The following is a 24,139-nucleotide window of genomic DNA, read 5'->3' as shown; positions in this document are numbered from 1 at the left end:
AGTATGGCTTTGAAAAACAGCAGGAAATTACCTGGTGGCTATACCTGGTGACCATAAAATGACATGATCATCTGAAATATGTAACTTTATTACAGGAGCTTCCTTTAAATAGGCTTAAAGGGATAGTTCACCTAAAAATGAAAATTCTGTCATCATTTACTCACCCTCATGTTGTTCTAAACAGTTGGCGGTTTGTTTTTTTTTAGATTTTTTTTATTTTGTTGGTGTTTAAGTTTGTGTGAACCACCAACTGTTTGATTACCAGCAATCTTCAAAATATCTTCTTTTATGTTCAACATAAGAAAGCAACTCATACAGGTTCGAAACGACATGAAGGTGAGTAAATGATGACAGAATTTTCATTTTTGGGTGCACTATCCCTTTAATAATTAATTTTATAAACCCTCATTTGGGGAGGGAGCTAATTCTACTTAACCCTTTTAGTGTCACCTATCTTTTTGGGGGTAGAGCTGAAAAGGGGGTGTCCAGATTCAAATTAATGTAATTCTGGAACGGTTTGGAATATGAACCTAATTTTGGGCTCGTTTTTAAAAACACACTTGGAAGTTTCTTGTACATGTGAAAGAAGTTGAATAAAATTTAAAACAAAAAAGTTATAGGTGTTTAAGTTTGTTGTAATAAAAAAAGTAATTTAATATTTATTTATATTTTATTTAAAAAAATTAAAATAAAATATGTGTTGAATTTAATTTCATGTCAAATGAAAAGCCTTAAGTCTAAAGAAGTTGTGTTCCAAATTTGACATTGATATCACAAAAAATGAGGTTTCTGTGTTATTTTTAGTCGCTATACCAACAATGTCCACTAGGTACTAGTCATGCTCCTTGTATGATTTGTAATGGACGACTGATTTGATTTACAAATTTTTTTTTTTTTTATTCAAACAGCAATAAAACATTCTAGATAGGTTGTAAATGATTTTTTAAACCATAAATATGACATATAAAAAATTTAATATGACCATATACAATAAAACAACTACTATGGCAGAAAACACATTGGCCTTAGAAACAGCTCTGGCTGCTTACTGAGACTTATCTGAATATCTCCCCTGTTCATTACTGCATAAACTTATGAGGGTGGGCTCTTTCTAATCAGAAATCTTAATCAAACGTAGCTACTAGAGTGTTGTTACAGAAACTTCACAAAAAAAAGTTTATTTCATGTATGATCATACATGAAATTGACATGCATTACATTTTTTACTGAATACTTGCAACAATCATACATATACAAATATACATATTCAATTTATTCTCAAAGTTTTTGATAAAAACTGAAGAAAGAAAAGATGTTTTGTCTGAATTATTGGCAGCCAAAAAAAAAAAAAAAAAATATATATATACATTCGTGATTGTATGTGTATGTATCAGCTTTTTGTAACAAAAGCCAACTTCTTGGTGGGTTTTTTTTTTTTGCTAAATTTTCTTGTCACAAATTAATGAATTACTGTCACTACATAATTTTAAATATAAAACAGTGGTCAAATATGAAAAATACAATCTCTAAGGTCTCCAATGATATATAGTTTGTCAAGATTAGTTTAGGTTTAGTATAGAATATTATGGTTTTAAATATGTAATGATTTTGGGCCCACCGGTGGGCCAGTGACACTTAAGGGGTTATATGTAATGGTGTTGATTCTATTTGCATGTAAGCACATTATGATATTATACAAAGTAGTACAGTATAAAGGAATAATAAATCCTAGTTCTCAATTCCATAATTTTCAATAAAAATGAAATAAAACAACTGTTTTCCATTAAGACAAATCTGTCTAATCAAATATACACCATCATTGAAACAATACTTTCATTTACTGGCATATCAGAACTAGTTTGAATTACATTTGAATAATGTAACATTTTAATTAGGCACTAAATAAATGTTTATACTATGAAATACCTTTATCATTTTATAACAGTGGATATAGAGAAACAAAATCTTAATATCATTTTAGTGTTTAAAGGAGCTATTTTAAAGAACAGAGCTAAGAAAGCTTACATTGACTTCAAAATCCATGTCAAGCAGCAACAGCAGTATCACAATTATATACCATCTATCATATAGCCAAACAAGACTTTTTTTTCTCTGGAGTGAGTCTTTTCTCTTTGGCTTCAGTACAACTGCTCTATATCAATCAAACATACTGTTTTGGGCCAACACTGCGACAAAATTTTGGTTTTCCACTGTATAAATGAGGGGCACTTAATATGAGCTCATCAGCGTCCCATCCACCTGACACCCGGGACATGCATATTCAATGGACGATATTGAATAGAATTTAGGTTGTTTTCCACTGCTGGAGAAAACATGATGCTTGCGACAGACAGATGCATAGATGGACACACCAATTCATGATGCCCAAACCAATCTGCTTATATCCAGCATGGTAGCTGCTCTAAATGTGCACCTACACACACACACGCCTCTCCAGCAGGGCTTTGAACAGGCACATAGGCACACAGAGGTTCATGGTTATGACAAAACCTGAATGAGAAGGTATATTTGATATTTTTTACGATGGATATGTTTTATGATGACAGAGAAAACCTGAATGAGAAGGTATATTTTATATTTTTTACCTAAGAAGTGAACCATTTCTCCTTTGCAACATCAGACAACCACTGTGATTTTCAACCCTATAAAACCCTTCTGAACTGCATGACTTCATGAATAACACAGTCTGAAAATAAGCCTGTCACACTTTCTCTTTTTCTTAAAGGGACGAAGTTTACAGACACTAATTTAATCAGACAGCAGCTTCAATCTGGTAGCGTTGTCTGAATGACATGCTAACTGTCTGGGACAAAGTCTTCTCTTAAAGGCTAGATGGCTCCAGAGGAGTACGGTGACTGGCTGGAGCAAAACAGATGGACACCCTATTCTCTTTACTCCACTTTGTGGATATTTAAAATTTTTATGACAGTGAAGGGGGAAACCTGAATGACAAGGTATATATATATATATATATATATATATATATATATATATATATATATATATATATATATATATATATATATATATATATATATATATATATATATATATATATATATATATACCTTGTCATACATATATATTTTTTAGCTTGACAACAGCCTTGATTGTCTTCCCTTTTAAACCTGCTGAATCCCATGACTTCATGGTTAACCCAGTCTGAAAACAGGCCCATCACGCTCTTCCTACCATTCTCTTTTTTTAAAGGGATGAAGGTTACAGACTCTTATCAAATTAGACAGTGGGTTCAATCAGCTAGGACTGCCCGAATGACATGCTAACTGGTCTGGGACAAAGTCTTCTCTTAAGGGCTTGTTGCCATAAGAGAAATGCTGTGAAAGGCTGGAGCAAGGCAGATGGGATGACTGGCTTTGTTAGTCCTCTTCACCCTATGCTTTTGACACCCTCTTCTATTTGCTTTGCGACTGGATCTACACATTTACATGACAGTGAAGGGAAAAACCTGAATGAGAAGGTACATTTGATATATATACATATATTTTTACCTCACAAGTGATTCTTTTCTCCTTTGCAACAACAGACAACCGCTGTTATTGTCAACCCTATAAAACCTGCTGAATCCCATGACTTCAAGGATAACCCAGTCTGAAAACAAGCTTGTCACGCTTTCTCTTTTTCTTAAAGGGACCAGACTCTAATCAAATTACACAGTGGCTTCAATCAGGTAGGGTTGTTCGAAGGACATGCTAACTGGTCTGGCACAGAGTCTTCTCTTAAAGGCTCGATGGCTCCAGAAGAGTGCTGTGACTGGCTGGAGCAGGACAGATGGGAAGACTGGCTTTGTAAGTCCTCTTCGCCGTCTGCTTTGGACACCTTCTTCTCTTTGCTCCGCTTTGCAACTGGATCTTTTACCAGCCGCTGCTCCTCCAAGGTCCACATACTATCATCCTCGTCCTCCTTGCCTTGCACCTCCCTGTCAAAGTCCAACAACTCCTCCATCATGTCCTCGATCTCCATCTCACCGTCAAGCTCTTCTTCTACCTCAGATCTGAGTTCTCCCATACTCTCTGTCCTGTTTGCATCATCTGCATCGTCTTCATCCACTCTACCCTCTGGCTCGCTGGCCTGGCTCTCGCCGAACTCCAGGATGGTGGGAAGGTTGCCCTGTTTGGGGCAGCGCTTGCGCAGACTCACCAGAAAAGGTTGTGGGAGGGAGAAGATGTCCACGTTGTTCCCCAGGTCGATCCAGGTGACGCTGGGGAAGCTGTCCGGGTCCTTCAGCATGTCTGTGAGCTCTTTGAGCACGGCACGGGTCAGCCTGTTGCCATTGAGGGTCAGAGTCTCAAGGCGGGGAAGAGACGACAGCGTAGGGAGGAGCAGAAGGAAGGCATCGTCTGTGAGCTCGGTGAAGCCCATCTCTATGCTGCCGATGCGTGATGCGTGGTGATGCAGGTAGGCACAGAGACGCTCCATGTCTTTCACTGCAAGAGGGATGCCAGACAGTTCTAATGTCCCACTGAATGGTGGACTTGAAAGAACGGATTTCAGACTGAGAAAGAGAAAAAGATAGAGATAGAGAGTAATAATGTGTATGGAGGTGGGGGAATTAACTTTTTATTGCATTTTATAACTCTGAACTTGAGGAGAAGAAATATTAACCTTATTAAATATTAACCGAAGGAAAGAAAATATTAAGAATTCTAACAATTCTAGGAGTTCATAATAAAACTAGGACACATTTGCTGGTTAGCTGTAATTTCATTAGGAACTGAAACATTATGTGGCAAAAATGATCATCTGGGCCTGTGCTGATATACAGTAGAATTAAAATAAAAAACATAACATGAAACAACACATGAAATGTTGCAAATAAACATATGTAATATTTAAAAATATATACAATTATTTTAATAAAATAAAATAAAAATAAAAAACACTGGCAGATGTGGCAACACCTTAATGTTGGACCCTACATACATACAGCAGCTCTGCTCACATATTCAAATGGTCTCTTCCAGAACCCTATGCTGTTTGACATGAGACCCTTTAGCATGGACATTTCCTGTGTCAGCAAAATTCATCGTATAAAATGTATTAGACCTCTCGTCCATACTATTCTAGTACCAGATTTCTACAAATGTAAGAACTTGAAATTGCTTAAAGGGATAGTTCACCCAAAAATGAAAATTCTGTCATCATTTACTCACCTTCATGAAGTTTCAAACCTGTATGAGTTGCTTTCTTATGTTGAAAACAAAAGAAGATATTTTGAAGATTGATGGTAATCAAACAGTTGGTGGTTACCATTGAGTTCCATAGTTTTTTTTTTTCCTACTATGGAAGTCAATGGCAACCACCAACTGTTTGATTGGTTTGGAACGACATGAGGGTGAATAAATGATGACAGAATTTACATTTTTGGGTGAACTATCCCTTTAAGTAACCGTAACAGTCATTAGTGTCTAAAGAAGGCATGTAGGACAGGAGCAAACTGAAACTATCCAGCCTTATATGAGTAGGTTGAGGAACTACATTTTATAATAATAATAATAAAAGAATAGACTATGCAGCTTATTTTATTGAAACTCATACCAGCTCTAACATTTTATTAAAACTCATTGAGGGAAATCTGATTGAAAGGATTTATTTTCTGTAAATGCATTACAGATTCAAAACAGCCCCTGGAAATACAAGCAACATAGAATTTAAGAGTTAATTTAATCATGATGTCAGTTGTTATTGTCAAATATGGATTAAGAACCTACAAGAGATAGATAAATGGAGCGATAGTAGTGAACAAAAGACATGTTGCTTTAACCGCTGCACATGCAGCAGACTCATAATAAGCTCAGTGTGCCACCACAGCTTGCCAGTGTGCGAGTGAAGAGAGAAAGAGTGAAAGCGAGAAAAGAAATGGCGAGAATACTAATTCATAATGTGGCCATTGCTAATTCACACCAGGACATGCATATATCTTTTTGAACTGGCATTTGAGGAAGAGAGAGGAATAATAACCATCCTGATTTGACATGCTATGCTCATTCTGAATGATATATTTCCTGCCCCGCTCTGATCCTGTCATTGCCCTAGCAAATAAAACAGCAGCAAAGTCAAGGAAATGGCTAAACCAGAACAGGATATCAACTCTCCTGATATTACTGGCCAGGATCCTGAATCCCACGCTCTCTAAGAGAAAAAGCCTTTCCCTCTCTCAGCAAACTCACCCTGAATGCATCTGACCCACTTACATTCTCTCCTCAGCATCTGATCATTTCTAAATGTTCTCATTAATGAAGGAGGGATGTCAAGCAGAAATATTAAAACTATCTTTTAGCAAAATGGTATCTGCCATGTGACTTTAAAAACTTAAAGGGATAGTTACACCACGAATTCCTCACCCAATTCCTACACCAGAACGCAAACACCCAACCCCCAAAATCAGTCTTCTATTCAACATAAAAAATGGTATAAGAAAGATATGAAAAAAATGTTACCGAACCTGAATGCAGGTAAATAAAAATGGCCCAAGACCTTTGGGAAATATGTTGAAGATTCATGGATAATAAGTGTGGTAATTATGACCAATTAAATGCAGAGTCTATCATTATACTGCTCTATTCTCCAACACACTGATGAAAGGTCAGCATTGTGTGACTATCAGAGCAAAATGAAGGAATACCATCATTGAAATAAACCCTGAACTAAACCGTCTTTTGCAGTGGATGTAAGGATGACTGAAAGTGTGCACTAATAATTCATTTTTAGTTGTGTTGCTTAGTATGATGCACAAAATATTCTATCATTTAAAATAACAAGCACTTTTCATTAATGCAGTACACTTTGGTCTCCCATTGCTTTGTGTTTATATCCTAATCATACAAAAAGTCATAAATTTGACAATCTGTTGAACTGAGATTCAGTTCATTACAATAAAATCTATGTTTAATATGTAGCTATTTTGTTAAGACAACATTTTACTGTATGAGATTTTCCCCCTTACAAAAAATGCTTTAAATTTGCGACATCTATAATAAATCACACAATACTTAAAATCTTTTTACAGCATGATGGGAAGATTAGTCAACTCAGTCTATTTTCACAATGTTTATAAATACTTTTTACACTTGAAAAAATATAATATAAACATAATATATAACATGTAAATGTAAAACGAAAACCACTAATATTAAGCTGACTTCCTAAGATTGCTGTTCAACATTTGACATTCAGGTCAAATTTTGTACCCTTTTCGTGCAAAATGCCAGCAGCTCTGTTTAAGCTCTCAGTGTAATGACTTTATGTGAATTTTAAAAGCAGAGTTCAAGCAATTTCCTTTATCAAACAGCTCTTTTTTACTCATCCTCTCAGGCATCAATGACTCTGACATGACAACTGTCTGGACGGCTATGCAAATCTATAAAAAAAACATTAATGTAAAGATACCTCTAATTAGAGGCATGTAGTTGCCATGTGCCAAATGAAATGTCTAAGTCACTGCCTGAATTAAAACAGACAGGGAATGAAATTGAAAAAGCCAGAGAAGCAGAAAGCTGTAAGGAACAAGGCAGGAATGAATATCAATAGCCTATTGCAATTTTATCATCACGCCACTTTCGAAACCTGCTGTTTCTGCTCTCAGGCAGAAAAGACCATGAGCAGAAGAGGACAAGAAGACATCAAGAGAGAAAGAGGCACGAAACGACAGCTTAAGCCACTAAAAAACTAGCAAAAGGCAGAACTGTGAGGTAATCTGAGGCGGCATTAGAACGTCTCAAGAGATCATATGAGGAGAAAATAGAGGGATGAAAAACAGGAGGGAAAATTTAGAAGGCAGAAAGAATTCAACAGACATGCCTGAGAGATGACAGTATGATTTCACAACAGCTCTTATTCCACACCCTCTTCTACTGCTGTTTTATATTCCCAAATCCCTTTTTCGTTTAACACAACTCTCTATCTTTCTTCTCCCCTCACAATTCTAGCTATCAAATACCAGTGCATTTGTTATTAATGTGGGTATTATGGAGGCAGATCATATGCTTAAGCTAGATAAAACACTGTCGCCTCTGGAGATGATGATCCAGAAAGCGCCGGTCTTCCTGTGTTGAGATGAGGAAGACATTCCTCACTGGCTCCTGACAGCCGTGGGCTGCTTGTTATGGACTTAAGGGTCTCCACTGGACTGCAGACGCTTCACCACATGCAGACCAGACGAGCATAAATGTGTTTCACATTTCAGCCCATGAAACAATAGAGGTCATGTAGTAGGTCTATGGCATATTAGATTCCACGTAACAGGTTTTGTTTCGAAGAAGCAATCCAAATAAAACAGCTTTCAGATATCTTGTGTTCATAAAGATCTGTTTATGTTGTTCCATTTGAAGTTAACAATTTGACTGTCGACCAGTATATTATATTCAGTGAGAGTGGGCGATGCTGTTGGCACTGCGACAGCACAAGCTTATGCAAATGAGCAAGAAAAACATCCAAACAAATGCAAATACTCAGGTCTTTTTCTCACACCTGCATTAAACAGATTTGGACCCATCTGTGCTAAACTCTTAATGTACACTGCTGTGCTGATAAATAAACTTTATCTTATTTAAATACAGTATGTATTTACACTGAAGTTAAATGCATGTTTTTGGATAAACTAACAGACAACACATCCGGAGCAGGTGTATAATTTCCTCTGGTTATATGCAGAATTGCAAATCAGAATTGATATAGCTTCAGTGTAAATATTGGCATGGAGGCACATAGATTAAACTGCACACACACTATGAGAAATGCATCACTCACATATACACACACATACTGCAGCCCAACATCTGTTACGTGTGAATTCTCTCAAAGAAAACGGGACACCTGTCTGAGAGACTGTCTCACTCTGACCGGCGGATGAGGTTAAGGTCATTTTAGTACTTAGCTATTACTGGAGCAGAGAGGGTGGAATCATTAAGGGAGAGAGAAAGAGAAGGGTAACTGAAGGAGACATAAAATGATGAGAGTTAAAATTGAATGCTTGGCTGAATTTCACTGTTGTTACTGTTAACTAAAACTAAAAATTGTTTTTGTTAATTAAAATAAAAATTAAATATAAATATTAGATTAAAAACTTCAACTTTAAAAAAATGAAAATTAGAATTAAATTATTTTAAGTTGAAGTACTAATATTACTAGAAATAAATCTGAAATAAAAAATACAAATTAAGTGATAAAAATAAATTAAAGTTACACAGAAATATTACAAAAATAAATCAAGCTGACAAAAGCACATAAAATTACTAAAAGTTATATTAAATATAAAATGAAAACTGAAAATAAAAACTAATTTAAAATATTTATTAATATTATAATAGTGTACATAATAATAAACTGACACTACTGAATTTTTCCCAAGTAAAATATAGGATGCTCTTTCAAACCTAACATTTAATGTACATATTAAAAAATAAAGTTTCTTTATTGACATCTTTAGTTTCATGAAGAACCGTTTTTCCCCACCCCAAAAAAATAAAGAAATGAGACTCTGAATTAGAAATATTTAAATTCATATTAAAAAAACATATTGGCAAAAACATTTGAGATTACTGGAGACTTTTTCCCAAGAGAACAATCTGAGAAACAAAAGACTTGTAGCAAATGAAAATAAAAATAGTTGTTTCTCTTCACCATAGGAGAATATGTCTTTCATACAATGAAAGTGAATGGTGACCTTGCGTCGTCAAGCTCCAAAACCAGGAAAAATTAAAAAACATCATAAAAGTAGTCATCTATATTTCTTGTTCTCTATATTACAAGTCCTATAATACCATGTGAGAGCTTTGTTTGAGAAACAGACCAATATTGTTATCCACTGAAAGTTTTGACATGAAAATCTGCAATGGTCACCATTCACTTTCATTGTATAGAAACAAGCAGCTTGCTTATTAGGCTATAAATTATTCTTTTTGTAATCCATGAAAAAAAGAAAATCATATCATATCAAATCTGGTTTTGAAAATTGTTATTTTAGTTGAACTATTGCCTTGTTTTTCTTTCCTGTTTGCACCTTCAGGCTGTGAAATTATTTGAACTCCTATTTCCTCTGGACGATCTGATGAAATCACATCAGTAAACTCAGAGTTCAGGCAGAACAAACAAAAGCACTTGAAGAAGTTCAAACAGAGAATAAGGAGAACCTCTAAGGCACACAAGCATCGGCAACACATCCAAGGAGAAGTGAGAACACTGTTTGAGAAACACTTCCCTTTTTAAACCCCAACAGCTGCATTCACATCTGTGACAATAACCCAAGCCACACAGTATACAACATAAGCGTAACAAATGAAGAGCCGTGTGTGGTGAGACTCAGAAAAACAGCAGTGCTCCATCAACAAAAGCACCCAGTGAGGGTTAGACAACACAACCAGAGCGCATAAAAAGAAGAAGGTATCAAAACCGGTCTACGCAGAACACATGCCTTCACATTCCAGCTTAACCAAAGCAGTTGATGCAGTGAATGAACTGCGGTAGGGGACTTCACCTGTTTTATCCTTGCATACATAAGTTAGGGAAAAGAATTAAGTGTCAGCTAATCTAAAGTGTATCAATCGACACAGGAAATAAGTATTTCCTCATTTACACATTACACAGTCTGTGTTTTGACTATATTAATGGCTGTTGGAAAAGAGCCACATAAGTATGAGTCTACACCACAGAACCATGTGTTAGCAAAAAAACACACGGCACGCAGGGGGAGGCTGCTCTTTCATTCACTGACTCACTCTGGAGAATTAACACAGCTCTTATCATCAATGGATGGCGAAGAAAGTGCTGAAAGTCCCTTTGAGGAGCCAATTCACAGGTGATGAGATTTGGATGGTATACACAGCTGTTCTGGGGATATAATATGCAATATTGTGTATTAAAACAATTTGGGGACATCAGAACTGTAGGACCCAATTCTCAAATGAAACACTCCATTAGCCATGCGGTTTTTAAATCATAATTATTCCCTAAGTGCTGACGAGTCAGTACACAGACAAACAACTGGCAAAGCGATGATTAATTTTGACTGCCTGTTTGAACTTGGAAAGCCTTTTATTTTTAAACCAACTAATCACTTTAATTAATGAACAAAGTGAGGCACTTGTGAGCCACTAGGCTGCTGTGTGTGCGCTGAAGGATATGGGCATCAATGTAATTTATAATGTAGAATTAAATGCAGTTCTTTCATGTGAAATGAAAGTACTTATGTGGCAGGAGAGAGCTGGACATCAGAGAGAAAATAAGAAAAGAAACAAAAAAGGAAAAAAAAAGAGAAAAAAGAAAAGAAACCAGAATAGGAAACCAAAAAAGTTTTTGATTCCTGGATAAGGATTTTGCTAATGAATCAGTGAATCATCTGTAAATCAATATGACTGATTCATTAAAAAGTGACTGATTCAATTCACAAATTGTACATTAATATGGCTTGCATGCAAGTTTTACCCTACAGAAGAGCTATGTAGCCAAACAAATATTTAAAAATGTACTGCATATTGAACAAATATTCATAACAGAAGATCACAGGTTTTGGGGGGTAAAGACATTTATAATGTTACAAAATATTTATATTCCAAAAAATTGCTGTTATTTTGAACTTTCTATTAATCCTGAAAAAAAAAATGGTTTTCACCTAATATTAAGCAGCACAACTGTTTCCAACATTGATAATAATAAGAAAAGCTCCTAAAAGAGGTGCTTCCAGAAGTCATAGATCCTCTTCTGACTATTATTAATTCCTCATTGTTATTAGGATATGTCCCCAAAACCTTCAAACTGGCTGTTATTAAGCCTCTCATCAAAAAACCACAACTTGACCCCAAAGAACTAGTTAATTATAGACCGATCTCGAATCTCCCTTTTCTGTCCAAGATACTAGAAAAGGTAGTATGCTCACAATTATATTCCTTCGTAGAGAAAAATGGCATCTGTGAGGGTTTCCAGTCAGGATTCAGACCGTATCATAGTACTGAGACTGCTCTCCTTAAGAGTTACAAATAACCTGCTCTTATCATCTGATCGTGGTTGTATCTCTCTATTAGTGCTATTGGATCTTAGTGCTGCGTTCGACACTATTGACCACACACTATTCTTTCTAGAACACTTTGTTGGCATTAATGGAAGTACATTAGCATGGTTTAAATCATACTTATATGGCCGCCATCAATTCGTAGCAGTGAATGAAGAGGTATCATATCGTTCAGAAGTGCAGTATGGAGTACCTCAAGGCTCAGTACTAGGGCCGTTACTCTTCACACTTAACATGTTACCCTTGGGAAATATCATCAGGAAACACGGTGTTAGCTTTCACTGTTATGCCGATGATACTCAGCTCTATATTTCTTCGCGGCCCGGCGAAATATACCAATTTGAAAAACGGAATGCATAGTCGATATAAAAAACTGGATGACGAGTAATTTCTTACTGCTTAATTCTGAAAAAACAGAGGTGTTAATTATAGGACCTAAAAGCTCTGCATGTAATGACCTAGAACGCTGTCTAAGATTTGATGGCTGCTCTGTCCATTTTTCGTCATCAGTTAGGAACCTAGGTGTGCTATTTGATAGCAACCTTTCCTTAGAAAGCCACGTTTCTAGCATTTGTAAAACTGCATTTTTCCATCTCAAAAATATATCTAAATTACGGCCTATGCTCTCAATGTCAAATGCAGAAATGTTAATCCATGCGTTTATGACCTCAAGGTTAGACTATTGTAATGCTCTATTGGGTGGTTGTTCTGGACGCTTAGTAAACAAACTCCAGTTAGTCCAAAATGCAGCAGCTAGAGTTCTTACTAGAACCAGGAAGTATGATCATATTAGCCCGGGTCCTGTCAACACTGCACTGGCTCCCTATCAAACATCTTATAGATTTTAGAATCTTGCTTATTACTTATAAAGCCCTTAATGGTTTAGCACCTCAGTATTTGAATGAGCTCTTGTTACATTATAGTCCTCCACGTCTGCTGCGTTCTCAAAACTCTGGCAATTTGATAATACCTAGAATATCAAAGTCAACTGCGGGCGGCAGATCCTTCTCCTATTTAGCGCCCAAACTCTGGAATAACCTACCTAACATTGTTCGGGAGGCAGACACACTCTTGCAGTTTAAATCTAGATTAAAGACCCATCTCTTTAACCTGGCTTACACATAACATACTAATACACTTCTAATATACAAATCCGTTAAAGGATTTTTAGGCTGCATTAATTAGGTAAACTGGAACCGGGAACACTTCCCATAACACCCGATGTACTTGCTACATCGTTAGAAGAATGGCATCTACGCTCATATTAGTCTGTTTCTCTCTTATTCCGAGGTCACTATAGCCACCAGATCCAGTCTGTATCCAAGTCAGAGGGTCACTGCAGTCACCCGGATCCAGTACGTATCCAGCCCAGATGGTGGGTCAGCACCTAGAAAGGACCTCTACAGCCCTGAAAGACAGCGGAGACCAGGACAACTAGAGCCCCAGATACAGATCCCCCGTAAAGACCTTGTCTCAAACGACCACCGGTACAAGACCATAGGAAACAGATGATTCTTCTGCACAATCTGACTTTGCTGCAGCCTGGAATTGAACTGCTGGTTTCGTCTGGTCAGAGGAGAACTGCCCCCCCCGACTGAGCCTGGTTTCTCCCAATGTTTTTTTCTCCATTCTGTCACCGATGGAGTTTTGGTTCCTTGCAGCTGTCGCCTCTGGCTTGCTTAGTTGGGGACACTTCATTTAGAGCGATATCGTTGACTTGATTGCAAATTATTGCAAAGATACTTTTTAAACTGAACTGAGCTGCATGATGACATCACTGAATTCAATGATGAACTGCCTTTAACTGTCATTTTGCATTATTGACACTGTTTTCCTAATTAATGTTGTTCAGTTGCTTTGACGCAATCTTTTTTGTTTAAAGCGCTATATAAATAAAGGTGACTTGACTTGACTTGAGCACCAAATCAGAATATAAGAGTGATTTCTGTAGGATCATGTGACACTGAAGACTGGAGTAATGATGCTGAAAATTCAGCTTTAAATTACATTTTAAGACATATTAGAAAACCATGATTTTACTGTATTTTACTGAAACCTTAGTGACCATTAGAGATCATTAAATCCAAACCTTTGAACATTTTTGTATGTGATAACTAGAATAATGTATATTAACTAGAAATATCCACTTTTAATATTACAACTAATTTTAAATATTAAATTATTATCAGGTTTTCCATAACCATCGGAACCCTGAGAAGAAAGACAAGTCAAGAATAAACAAGAAGAGAAACGCTGTAAACTGAGCTGTAAAAAAACCCCCTATTGTTGTACAGTACTGAGGAAAGTAAGGCAGCATGTGCCCTCAGTGCCTGAATCTGAGACCCCATTTCTGCTTGTCAGCTCTACTTTCTCACCAGGCCTGTGGCTTCCTCTTCAGCAGCCCCTGCCGTCTCCACTGAGTGTGTGGGCTCAGGTGGTAGGTCAGCTGACGGCACACCTTCTCCATGGCACCCAAAGCATCTCCCTCCTGATAAAGACAGAAAGAGAGAGATCACATCAATCAGCTGTAACGGACGGCAGGTTAATGGGGACTGGCAGAAGATCAGGGTATCTGAGCCCTCAAGGTAAAATACAATTTTTTTTATTTTTTTTATTTTTACATTTATGATGACAGAGGAGCAAAGCTATATGGACTGACCGACATGTCACAAACACAGCCTGGCTCTATCATTAGGTCATCTGAGGTTCTGTGAGTATGTATGTGTGTGATTTGGTTAAAAGCATGTAATGTATTAGCAGCAAATTGATGTATTGTATGGCTATCTCTGAAAAGCTTTATTATTTTTACTCACATTCATCACTGCCTAAAGCAATTCAATTTGCAGAGAGACACGAACACTCATACACACACTGCCTCGAGTAACCGGCACACTCTTTAGACACAAACTATTTCTGCCAATGTAAGTTACCGCAAAAGCACTGCATACTCCTGCAGAGCTGCCAATAATTAAATCTAGGGATGCACTGATGTTACAGTTCTGGATGATAACCAATAGATGGTTAATAAATATTAAAATTCTAGACTATTTTGTGAATTCAGAATTAATTGAACATTTTGTATGAACATGGATACTCATTCTGAGATTTGGTTAAGGTTATATTTAATATTCTTGATTAATTATAATAAACTGTAGAAGTTTAAAGATTACTGCAGTGGTAATCTACTGTAAATATAAAAATAATTAAATATCCAACACTGACTGATACCACTGAATTAAAAGAAAAAAAAATGTCTCTAATACAGAACCAATATATCATGAATCCATAATTTAATCTGAACCAACATGCTTTCATCAGCGGTGTTATTGTTAACTAAAACTAAAATGTTACAAATCATTTTTGTTAATAGAAATAAAGCTGAAATAAAATAAAATATAAATGTTAATTGGAAAAACAGTATTTAAATAACACAAAAATAATAAAAATGACAAAAGCACATAAAATTACTAAAACTTAAATTAAAACGAAAAAGAAAACTGAAAATATTTAAATAAAAGCGCATTCAGAATATTAAAACACTTAAATAGTATATAAACAATACTAAAACACTGTCTGTTATATTGGAACACATTTCAATTAATTATTATGAGCTGCAAAGGTGAAATCCAGTCCTAATGGGGTTGTCCATTAACTGTAATTTAGTTTTTTCACATTAATCACAACTGAAATGTACAGAGGTTTATTACTGGAATTAAATTGATTTGCTTCAGGTAATAAACGAGGTGCACTTCAGTGAATGAGAGGGCACTGCTCATACATGACTAGATTACCAGTTACCTGTAGTTTCAAGAACTAGCACTTGTCTGTTCATGGCTCCAACTGAACCTTCAAAAACAGTAACAGTATTTCATCAAGGACACATTGTCTGTGCTCAGGTGTCTGTATCCGCACTGGAAACATCAATATGTAAATCAATCTGGCCATCACATCTCTCCGCTGCACCAGGCCTTGACCTCTGCAGTGGATCAGAGATAGAACTATGTCTGTGGATATTGAGATGTCTGAAAACACACTAACTATGTGTTAGTAAAGCCTAGTGACTGCTGACGGTGAGATTAACAGTGCCTCATGACTGGTCAGCTCTGGTGCGCATCCCCCTGCAGACAGACAGTGGGTCTCCTGGCAGTGTAATCATACACCCAGAGGGCTCTGACAGCTCCGAGAGTGTAACAGACAGCCCAGCTTTCCTTTTGTCACACTTTGTCTCTCTCTATCGCTACTTACAAAAACATCACTTAGAGAAAATGTCATCTTACGCACTTGTGCGAACACTCACTCTCCCCACTTTTAGTTGACATTTCATTATGTCTACTTAGTTAAAGTTATAGCATATGCATTTTTCTAAGGCTGATTCTCAATTTTTTATAATAAAGTGCAGGTCAAGGACTGGCCATCTGTTAAGGGTGCTTGCTAAAAAGAACATTATTTTGTGTATTTGGTGTAATGCAATGTGTTTATGTGGTTTAAGGTTAAAAAATCACATTATTTTCCATATAATTTACATTATTGTTTCTCCTCTATGCCCGCCTTTCTGAAATGAATTGATTTTTACAAAGCTCATCATTCTGAAAAACGAGGTGTGCTCTGATTTGCCAGCTATCCAGTGCGTTGTGATTGGCCGAATACCTCAAGCGTGTGACGGAAATGTTACGCCCCTTAACATATTGTGATACTGTGTATCCTAGCGCGACGAGACAAAACCAATAAAACCCATTACAAGTGCATCCAGTGAGGACATAATTATTGATTATAATGACTTATACTGTTTTTTTATGTGTTGCGTATTGCGCTGCGTTAATATAAAACCATGTCTGCATTTGTGATCAGAGAAACGACAAACAACAAGCACTACTCTACACTGCTCAAAACTCACATTTGAATCATCAGTGGCAAATCCTTTACTTATGAAAATGTACTTATAGACTGTGAGTAAGAAGTGCCAGACTGTCCTTGCAAAGTTGGAACTGCCCCACTTTATAGAAACAGACACTGTATTGTAGGCTACTGGTTCAGGAAGCTGTCCTCATCCTCCATAAAATGCGCTGCACACATCTGAATATTTGGGTTGAACTGTTCTGGAATAGCGTTGTAAATACAACTTAACCACTGATTTTTAGTTGTGTCCACTTTTGGAAGGCCAAACAAAGTAGCTTCACTTTCACAACGAAACACAGTGTCTCCACGACATGGTGGCAGCGGCAACAGTGAGAATAGAGGTTATGCCTTCCTTCTTTGCGGGAACATTTGGGTGGTGTTATGCAAATATTCCTACATTGTGATGTAGACATGTGGGGGCATGTTAGAACGAGTCGTTTTAGGTAGGCGTGGTTGACTCTTAACTTTTAGTCTTTGCAACTTTACAGATCTTCTTTATGCACCAAGAGCTTGAAACACTCCAAAGAGAAAGGAAAAATTGAAATCGCATCAAATGACCCCTTTAAATTCTCTACATAATATATAATAGCTATTATGAATTCATTTTCTTTAAGCAAAATATAATTTCATATTTCTTTCTTTTGATTTTGGGGTGAAATAAATCCAGGTCATGTTCTTGACAGATTTCATGAGAGAAGAGATGATGAGCTCAGTGTAAAGAAAACAATCGACGCCATCCTTGTTGTTTTGGTGGAGGTCAGGTATTTGTGCAGCTCTCTATAGGAGCTGAGCAGGGTGTTAGTGGTGTGATATAGTGCCTGACTTGCTTCATTAAGTGTAGAAGCAGCAGCAGTCTAGGAAGAGGGCTGACTGGTCTTTAGTGTGTGTGACTCATCTACGAATACACCTCCCTCTGTCTCTACCCTCTCCACTCTCTTCATCTCTGCTTCTGCCTCTCATCAGAGACTCATACATGCTTAAGAAACTGGATTTCATCCTAATGCTCACTGCACTAGAATGGTTTCATTTTGCACATCTATCTGCTATGACGTCCAGGCAGTGCTATAAGGCACTTTTCATTAAATATTAACGTAACACAACATACAAGAAACATCCAGAAATAGAACAGAAATGGTATGTGTGTGTACGTGTCTTTAGGTGTGCATGTCATGAATCACAGAAGCACTATACCGTCTTTGGGCAGTGAATGTATTTGGCCAGGCTGATAATGAGGTCATGGGTAATGGGATCCACCAGGTTGCGGAAACTGGCATAGCGGTAGAGAACATCGTCCAGAGATGTTGACTCCATTCCCAGATCCTGGAAAAAAAGTCACAATACAGGGAGGTCAAGAGAATGAAAACTACAGACTTGCAGCTGATCACAGTTAAAGGAATAGTTCAACACAAAAATGAAAATTACTCACCGTCAGGTCGTCCAAGTTGTAGATAAGAATGTTTCTTCATCAGAACAGCTTTGGAGAAATTCAGCATTACATCACTTGCTCACCAGTGGATCCTCTGCAGTGTATGGGTGCCGTCAGAATGAGAGTCCAAACAGCTGATAAAAACATCACAATAATCCACAAGTAATCCACACGACTCCATCAATTAAAGTCTTGTGAAGAGAAAAGTTGCGTGTTTGTGATAAACAAATCCATCATTAAGGCATTTTAACATTATAGCGTTGCTTCTGGCCAAAAAATGTGTCCATAATCCATAACAATGCTTCCTCCAGTGAAAAAGTCCATCCCCTGTTGTCCTCTCACATCCAAATCCATAGACATATTTGTTTAGAACTGTTTTAGACTGTTTTCACTTGTAAACACGGCTTGATCTGTGCATTTCTCTTCTGATTCAGATGGAACAACTTTGTCACTGGAAAAAGCAATATTATGGATAGAGGATGGTTTAAAATTAAAATCGTCTTGATGGATTTGTTTATTACTTGTGAAGATTTTTGCTTCACAAGACGTTTAATGATGGACTGGAATCATGTGGATTATTGTGATGTTTTTATCAGCTGACTCTCATTCTGACGGCACCCATTCACTGCAGAGGATCCACTGGTGAGCAAATGATGTAATGCTAGATTTCTCCAGATCTGTTCTGATGAAGAAACAAACTCATCTACATCTTGGATGGCCTGTGTGTACAATTTCAGCAAATTTTTGGGTGAACTTTACCTTTAATGCTTATTTCCTTATTCTGAAACTTTGATATGTCATCTAAGAAGCTTTTTATTTCTAATAAATGTGCATCTGTTGTTCGTATATGAAAATTGTTCCTGAAATCATAGAAATTAAATTTAAAAATGTGGGCCTAAAAGTGAACAGACTTTGTTGCCAACACAGAATAAGAGAAAACCTTTAACTCTGCAAAACAAGCCAAACTGAAGGAAAAGTTAATCTACATTATTGAACATTTGCAATCTGTAAAGCAAAAGGGCAGCCAGAGGGATCAGCAACTTAAAAACTTGCAAACATGCAAATGGGTGGGCAAAGTGAATAAGCTCAGGAAAGGTTTGTCTTTGTTAAGGAAAAAGGCTGAATAATTTTGATGTCACTACATATAACATAAACTTTATAATGAATTTCTCTAACACAAAAACCCAGGACCTAAACTGTGCACAGGGCTGAGCCTTGGTTTATCATTATCATCCCTCTATGGAGCAGAATCTTTATTAATCGATTTCCATTTAATCAAAGGCCCATCCATTTTCATGGTTTCCGGGCAACAAGGTGCACTTGGTAACCACTGGACACGAGACGCTGTCCTTTGACTCTCTTGCTCATTATACGCTTTAACCACCATTGCAGGATACACTGCAAAAGCATTCCAATAACAATCTCACATTTACTTGGGGTAAAAATCTTCCCCTTGTGAAAAAGAAGTACACTTAATTGTATTAAATATGCAGTTTTAGTGTACTTCAAACCATAAATTGATATTTTTAAAGAAACTGTACTTGGAAATAACGTAATATTAATTAAATAAAAGGCAACTTAAGTGTACTTAAAGAGGGTACAATTTCATGTTTCTTAACACACTTTTAAAAAGTGCACTTTGTAATAATCTCTAATTAAAAAGTTCTAAAGTACATTTTAAAACATTACATTTTAATATTTTGTCATGCTTTAAATAAGTACATTTAGTTTGAAAATATAGTACATGTTAAGTACTTGATTATAATTTTGGTCATAACTGTAGTGTGTAATTTGATATATAAGTTTATATAATTTAAATGTACTAAAATAAAAATCCACCATTATATTTAAATACACGGCATACAAGTTTCAATAGAAATGACATTAAAGTGTATTTTAGTTTACCATCATGCTTGTTAATAAATTAGTACATCTTGCTATATTTCAAAGACAAGAGACGTAATTATTTAATTACATATAAAGATGTACTTGAGTCCTAAGTTGTCAAAAAAGCATAAGTTATGAATTAATTGCATTTAATATAATTTTGAACTATAATACACTTTCATTACATTGTAAATAACATGCAATAAAATGTCTGAAAACATTACATTCAGTTTGCATTTAAGTATCTTCTTTTAAAGTATATTATTTCCATAAATGTACTTCTTTTTCACAATGTCCATTTGAGAACAAATCCTGCAGTTTGTTCAGCAGCCACCTGTTTCTTCGTCACAGCCCAACAATTCATTTACAACCTATGGAGGATTAGAAATCCCCATTAACTTGGTCTTTGATCCCTGCTTAAAAGTATTACTCTTCGGCAAATCAGGATCTGTCTTAATAGCACTGAATTCCGTGAAATGCAGAATCTATAGAGCTGGGAAACTAATTGAGCAGTCTTGTTGTATCTCAGATACGTCTGTATCAGCACTTCATAAATTTTGACAGTAATGATGTGTTTTGGAGGAAGAGTTTGTGCCTTTCAACAGCTTACAAAACACCAGACCAGTGTTGGACTGACATTTTAGCCCAATTGCAACAAATGATTCTCTCTGCTGTAAGTGTGGTTTCTGCATGGGGTACAGATTACAGATCAGGCCAATGAGTCCAATGCTTTGGGGCCTCTGTTTACCAGCGGAGAGGCCCACGGGTGGTCCGACCAGTGCAAACAAAAAGCTGCAGAAGTCAAATTTATATAGATACCAGAGTGAACATAATTTCTTATAGGGATCGACCGATATGTGTTTTTCAGGGCCGATACCTATTATTATAGGTAAAGTAGACCTATAACCGATATTTTGAACTGATATGTATGTCTAGTATAAAAATTTTTCAGGGCTCTGAAAAAACCTTTCTTTAAATGCTTTTAAATTATTTTATCTGCAAATTGGTTTTGAAATGCCAAAAAAGCCTAAAATCAGTGCCGATAATCGGTTGACCCATTATTTCTTATAATAGTGATCTGAATTCTTGACATTTGGATATTACATCTCACTACTGTGAACACAGGGACCACCCCCCCCCAAAAAAAAAGAAAGAAAAAAAAAAAAACTGGCACCCCAGAGTTTTACAGGACAATATTTGTAATAATAAAAGCACTTTTTAAGTGCTGTGTGAGAAACTGAGGAAACATTGACAGGTACACTAATGGATAACAGGGGTGACGTTCATCTTGTGGTGGACAGGAACTCATCAGAGAGAGAAGTCTGACAACTTCCTTCCTTTATTCGAGTTTTAACCTAGCCTATACAAAAAACATGGAGTGGTATGTGTACCTGCCGAAGAGTTTTCAGCATATCTGTCGCCTCATCGTGTTTCCCCTGCTTTGCCATCAGCATCATCTCTTCTATCATCCCGATGCGCCGCTGGTAGGGAGGAGGAGTCCCGCCGCTCCTCAGTTTGTCTCCTGACTTCAACATTAAAGAAGTAAGGATGTCCCCTCGCTCTTTTGTGGGGGTCTGTTTCCATCCCGTGCTCTGAGGACTCGCTCCTGCCTCCTGTCCTACAGCCTTCGTTTGCTTCGCTCCCATGTTTGGTTACAGATTCTCACCCTGGAAAAGGGCCTCCAGACTGGGCATACTTTCAAAATGATTTCACATTTAACTATTAAAAGTCCTTTAACTGTACGTGAGATTACATTTTGTAAGAAACAAATGAGAATAAGAAATAAGCCTTAGCGTTCCTATAAAGTTTATTGGAGAACAGTGTTTTAAAAGTCCTTCTGTTCACCTTACACCTGTCATCTCCCACCTGACAAAGAAAATATACTTACATAAAGTTCAATGAGAATTTATATAATACAATTATAAAAACTTGCATCCAATTGCATTTCAGTAAAATCTTTTTTCACAAAGTGCTCATTCGCAGGGTGGCTTGGGGGGGTGGCGGCTTGTCAAACCCCCTAATTAAGGCATGAATCACCCCAAAGGAAAGTTGGTGGTCTTAAAACTTATTTTTACATGAGTATTTATACGTTTCAACAACGTTCGAACACCGTTTCAGTAACCACAAAAGTTAGCTCACGAACAGAAACCGCGTTTGCGTAGGTAACCATCGCAATAGCTGCTCGATCGATGTTTGTATCGGGCGGTGCATCAATAAAACACTGTACTGTCGTTATTTCTCACATTACTATGTTTATACACATCACAAATATGTCACAAAAATGGTTTTGTTTTGTTTAAAACATCTTAACGGTTAATCGCACTTCGGGCGCCAAAAGATCGTTAGGGTTGCGCGAAACGAACCGATTACGCTCAGAAAATTACTTAAAAAGTTGACTCCGCTGCGCACATTTCTCATCCAGTTTCCCACCAAAATTGTGATTTACTACGCATAACGTTCAACTTTTACATCCTTCACAGGTGACACGTGTATAGACAGTTGTTTACTCTTAAGAATCCTCTTTTGCACGCATAAAATTATTTGGAATTTTTATAAGGCGGCAGTTTCATTCCAAACTAGCCTACTCGTATTACAGCCCAATTAGGTCATAATTAATCTCTTCTGTCAAAAACTCCAGTAATCCTCGATTCTCTCAGGTAGGGAACAGCTCTGATGAAGCCTGCGGCATGACCGCAGATTAAAGATCAGTCCCGCAAACCTCCAGAAACTCTCACAGTCCGGTTCAACAGAATTCTAGTACGATCTTACGGAAGGATGATTCGTTTTCCGCCCGTGTTTTTATTTCAGTCGTTCTTAGTGCGTGTTAACATCGCAGTTCCTACGCAGTCTCTCATACACACACGATGTAGGTTTTAGTGTGAGTTTAGTCGATGGCGAGCAGTACTGCTGTGATCAAGGGCATGTAAATATTTACGTCCTCCGTCACTGTTTTCCTCCGCGCACAAGTCATTCCAGTATTTTCTTCCACGCAGCCCGCAGGAATATCACTGTTCTCTGCTAAAATGTGACATGTCGAATTAATTCCCGCTTTGATATGACCTCTCCCCAGGTGTGTCCCGTCTGAAGGTTGGGTGTGTTCAGAGGAGAGCGACTGAACGGTCTCTCATCACTCAGATGGAGCGGGGAGGCGCTGGCGCTGGACACAGGCTGTGTGGGAGGGGTGGAGCGGTCTGCAACATCCTCCACTTGTGTTTCAATCTATAGTCGAGAATGCACCACTGCTAGTACAGTAAACCAAGTGAGACAGATGGTCGCTATTGGGACTGCTCCAGTTCTGCACTATAAGAGGAATTTCAGTACTTTAAAGGAAATGAAAGAATCATTCATACGTTGGGCATATATTCGTAGTCATAGATTCTCCTTAAGTTATTTTTGTATCATTGACTTGTGAACTACGTTAATAGTTAGCCTTTCTTTGCTGACATCTGGTGTTTAACACATGGCATGTCATCTGCTGCAATTTTTTTGTTCTTGTATGGATAATTTCGTGTTGAAAAAGTAATAAAACACTTAAAGGAATAGTTCACCCAAAATTAAAAATTTCTGACAGTGTACTCAGGTTTAGGCCATTGAAGATGTAGATGAGTTTTTGTCTTAATCAGAACAGATTTGGTGAAATTTAGCATTACATCACTTGGTCAGAAAATGGATCCTATGCAGTGAATGGGTGCCGTCAGAATGAGAGTCCCAAACAGCTGATAAAAACATCACAATAATCCACATGGCTCCAGTCCACCAAGTAACATCTTGTGAAATGAAAAGCTGTGTGTTTGTAAGAAACAAATCCATCATAAAAGCATTTTAACTTTAAATCATCACTTCTTGCTAAAATACCAGTCTATAATCTGTAACTTCCTCTAGTGAAA

General features: G+C 37.0%; 1 protein-coding gene across 1 annotated transcript; it reads right to left on the bottom strand.

Annotated features, from left to right (window-relative positions):
* Nucleotides 1–3,240: 3,240 nt before the first annotated feature.
* On the bottom strand, nucleotides 3,241–23,498 carry LOC109052118 (leucine-rich repeat-containing protein 75A-like). The gene is made up of 4 exons (XM_042771208.1): nucleotides 21,644–23,498; nucleotides 18,131–18,259; nucleotides 14,419–14,531; nucleotides 3,241–4,534 (listed from the first exon to the last, which is right to left on the bottom strand). Exons 1-4 carry the CDS (start codon nucleotides 21,896–21,898, stop codon nucleotides 3,706–3,708), a joined length of 1,326 nt encoding a protein of 441 aa, XP_042627142.1. The 5' UTR covers nucleotides 21,899–23,498; the 3' UTR covers nucleotides 3,241–3,705.
* Between the last annotated feature and the right edge of the window lie 641 nt (nucleotides 23,499–24,139).

Source organism: Cyprinus carpio, chromosome A15, assembly GCF_018340385.1.
Source record: "Cyprinus carpio isolate SPL01 chromosome A15, ASM1834038v1, whole genome shotgun sequence".
Lineage (NCBI taxonomy): Eukaryota > Metazoa > Chordata > Actinopteri > Cypriniformes > Cyprinidae > Cyprinus > Cyprinus carpio.
Note: the sequence above shows the minus strand (reverse complement) of the source record. Positions and strands in the feature narration are given on the sequence as shown.

Bases quoted from the DNA above. Each gene is read 5' to 3' on its own strand.
- LOC109052118 (XM_042771208.1), bottom strand. From the start codon at position 21,898: ATGGGAGCGAAGCAAACGAAGGCTGTAGGACAGGAGGCAGGAGCGAGT. The intron at 14,532-18,130 runs GTATAGTGCTTC...TGTCTTTATCAG, and splicing joins ACATTCACTGCCCAAAGACG to GAGGGAGATGCTTTGGGTGC. The intron at 4,535-14,418 runs GTGAGAAAGTAG...TCTCTTTCTCAG, and splicing joins AAGAGGAAGCCACAGGCCTG to TCTGAAATCCGTTCTTTCAA.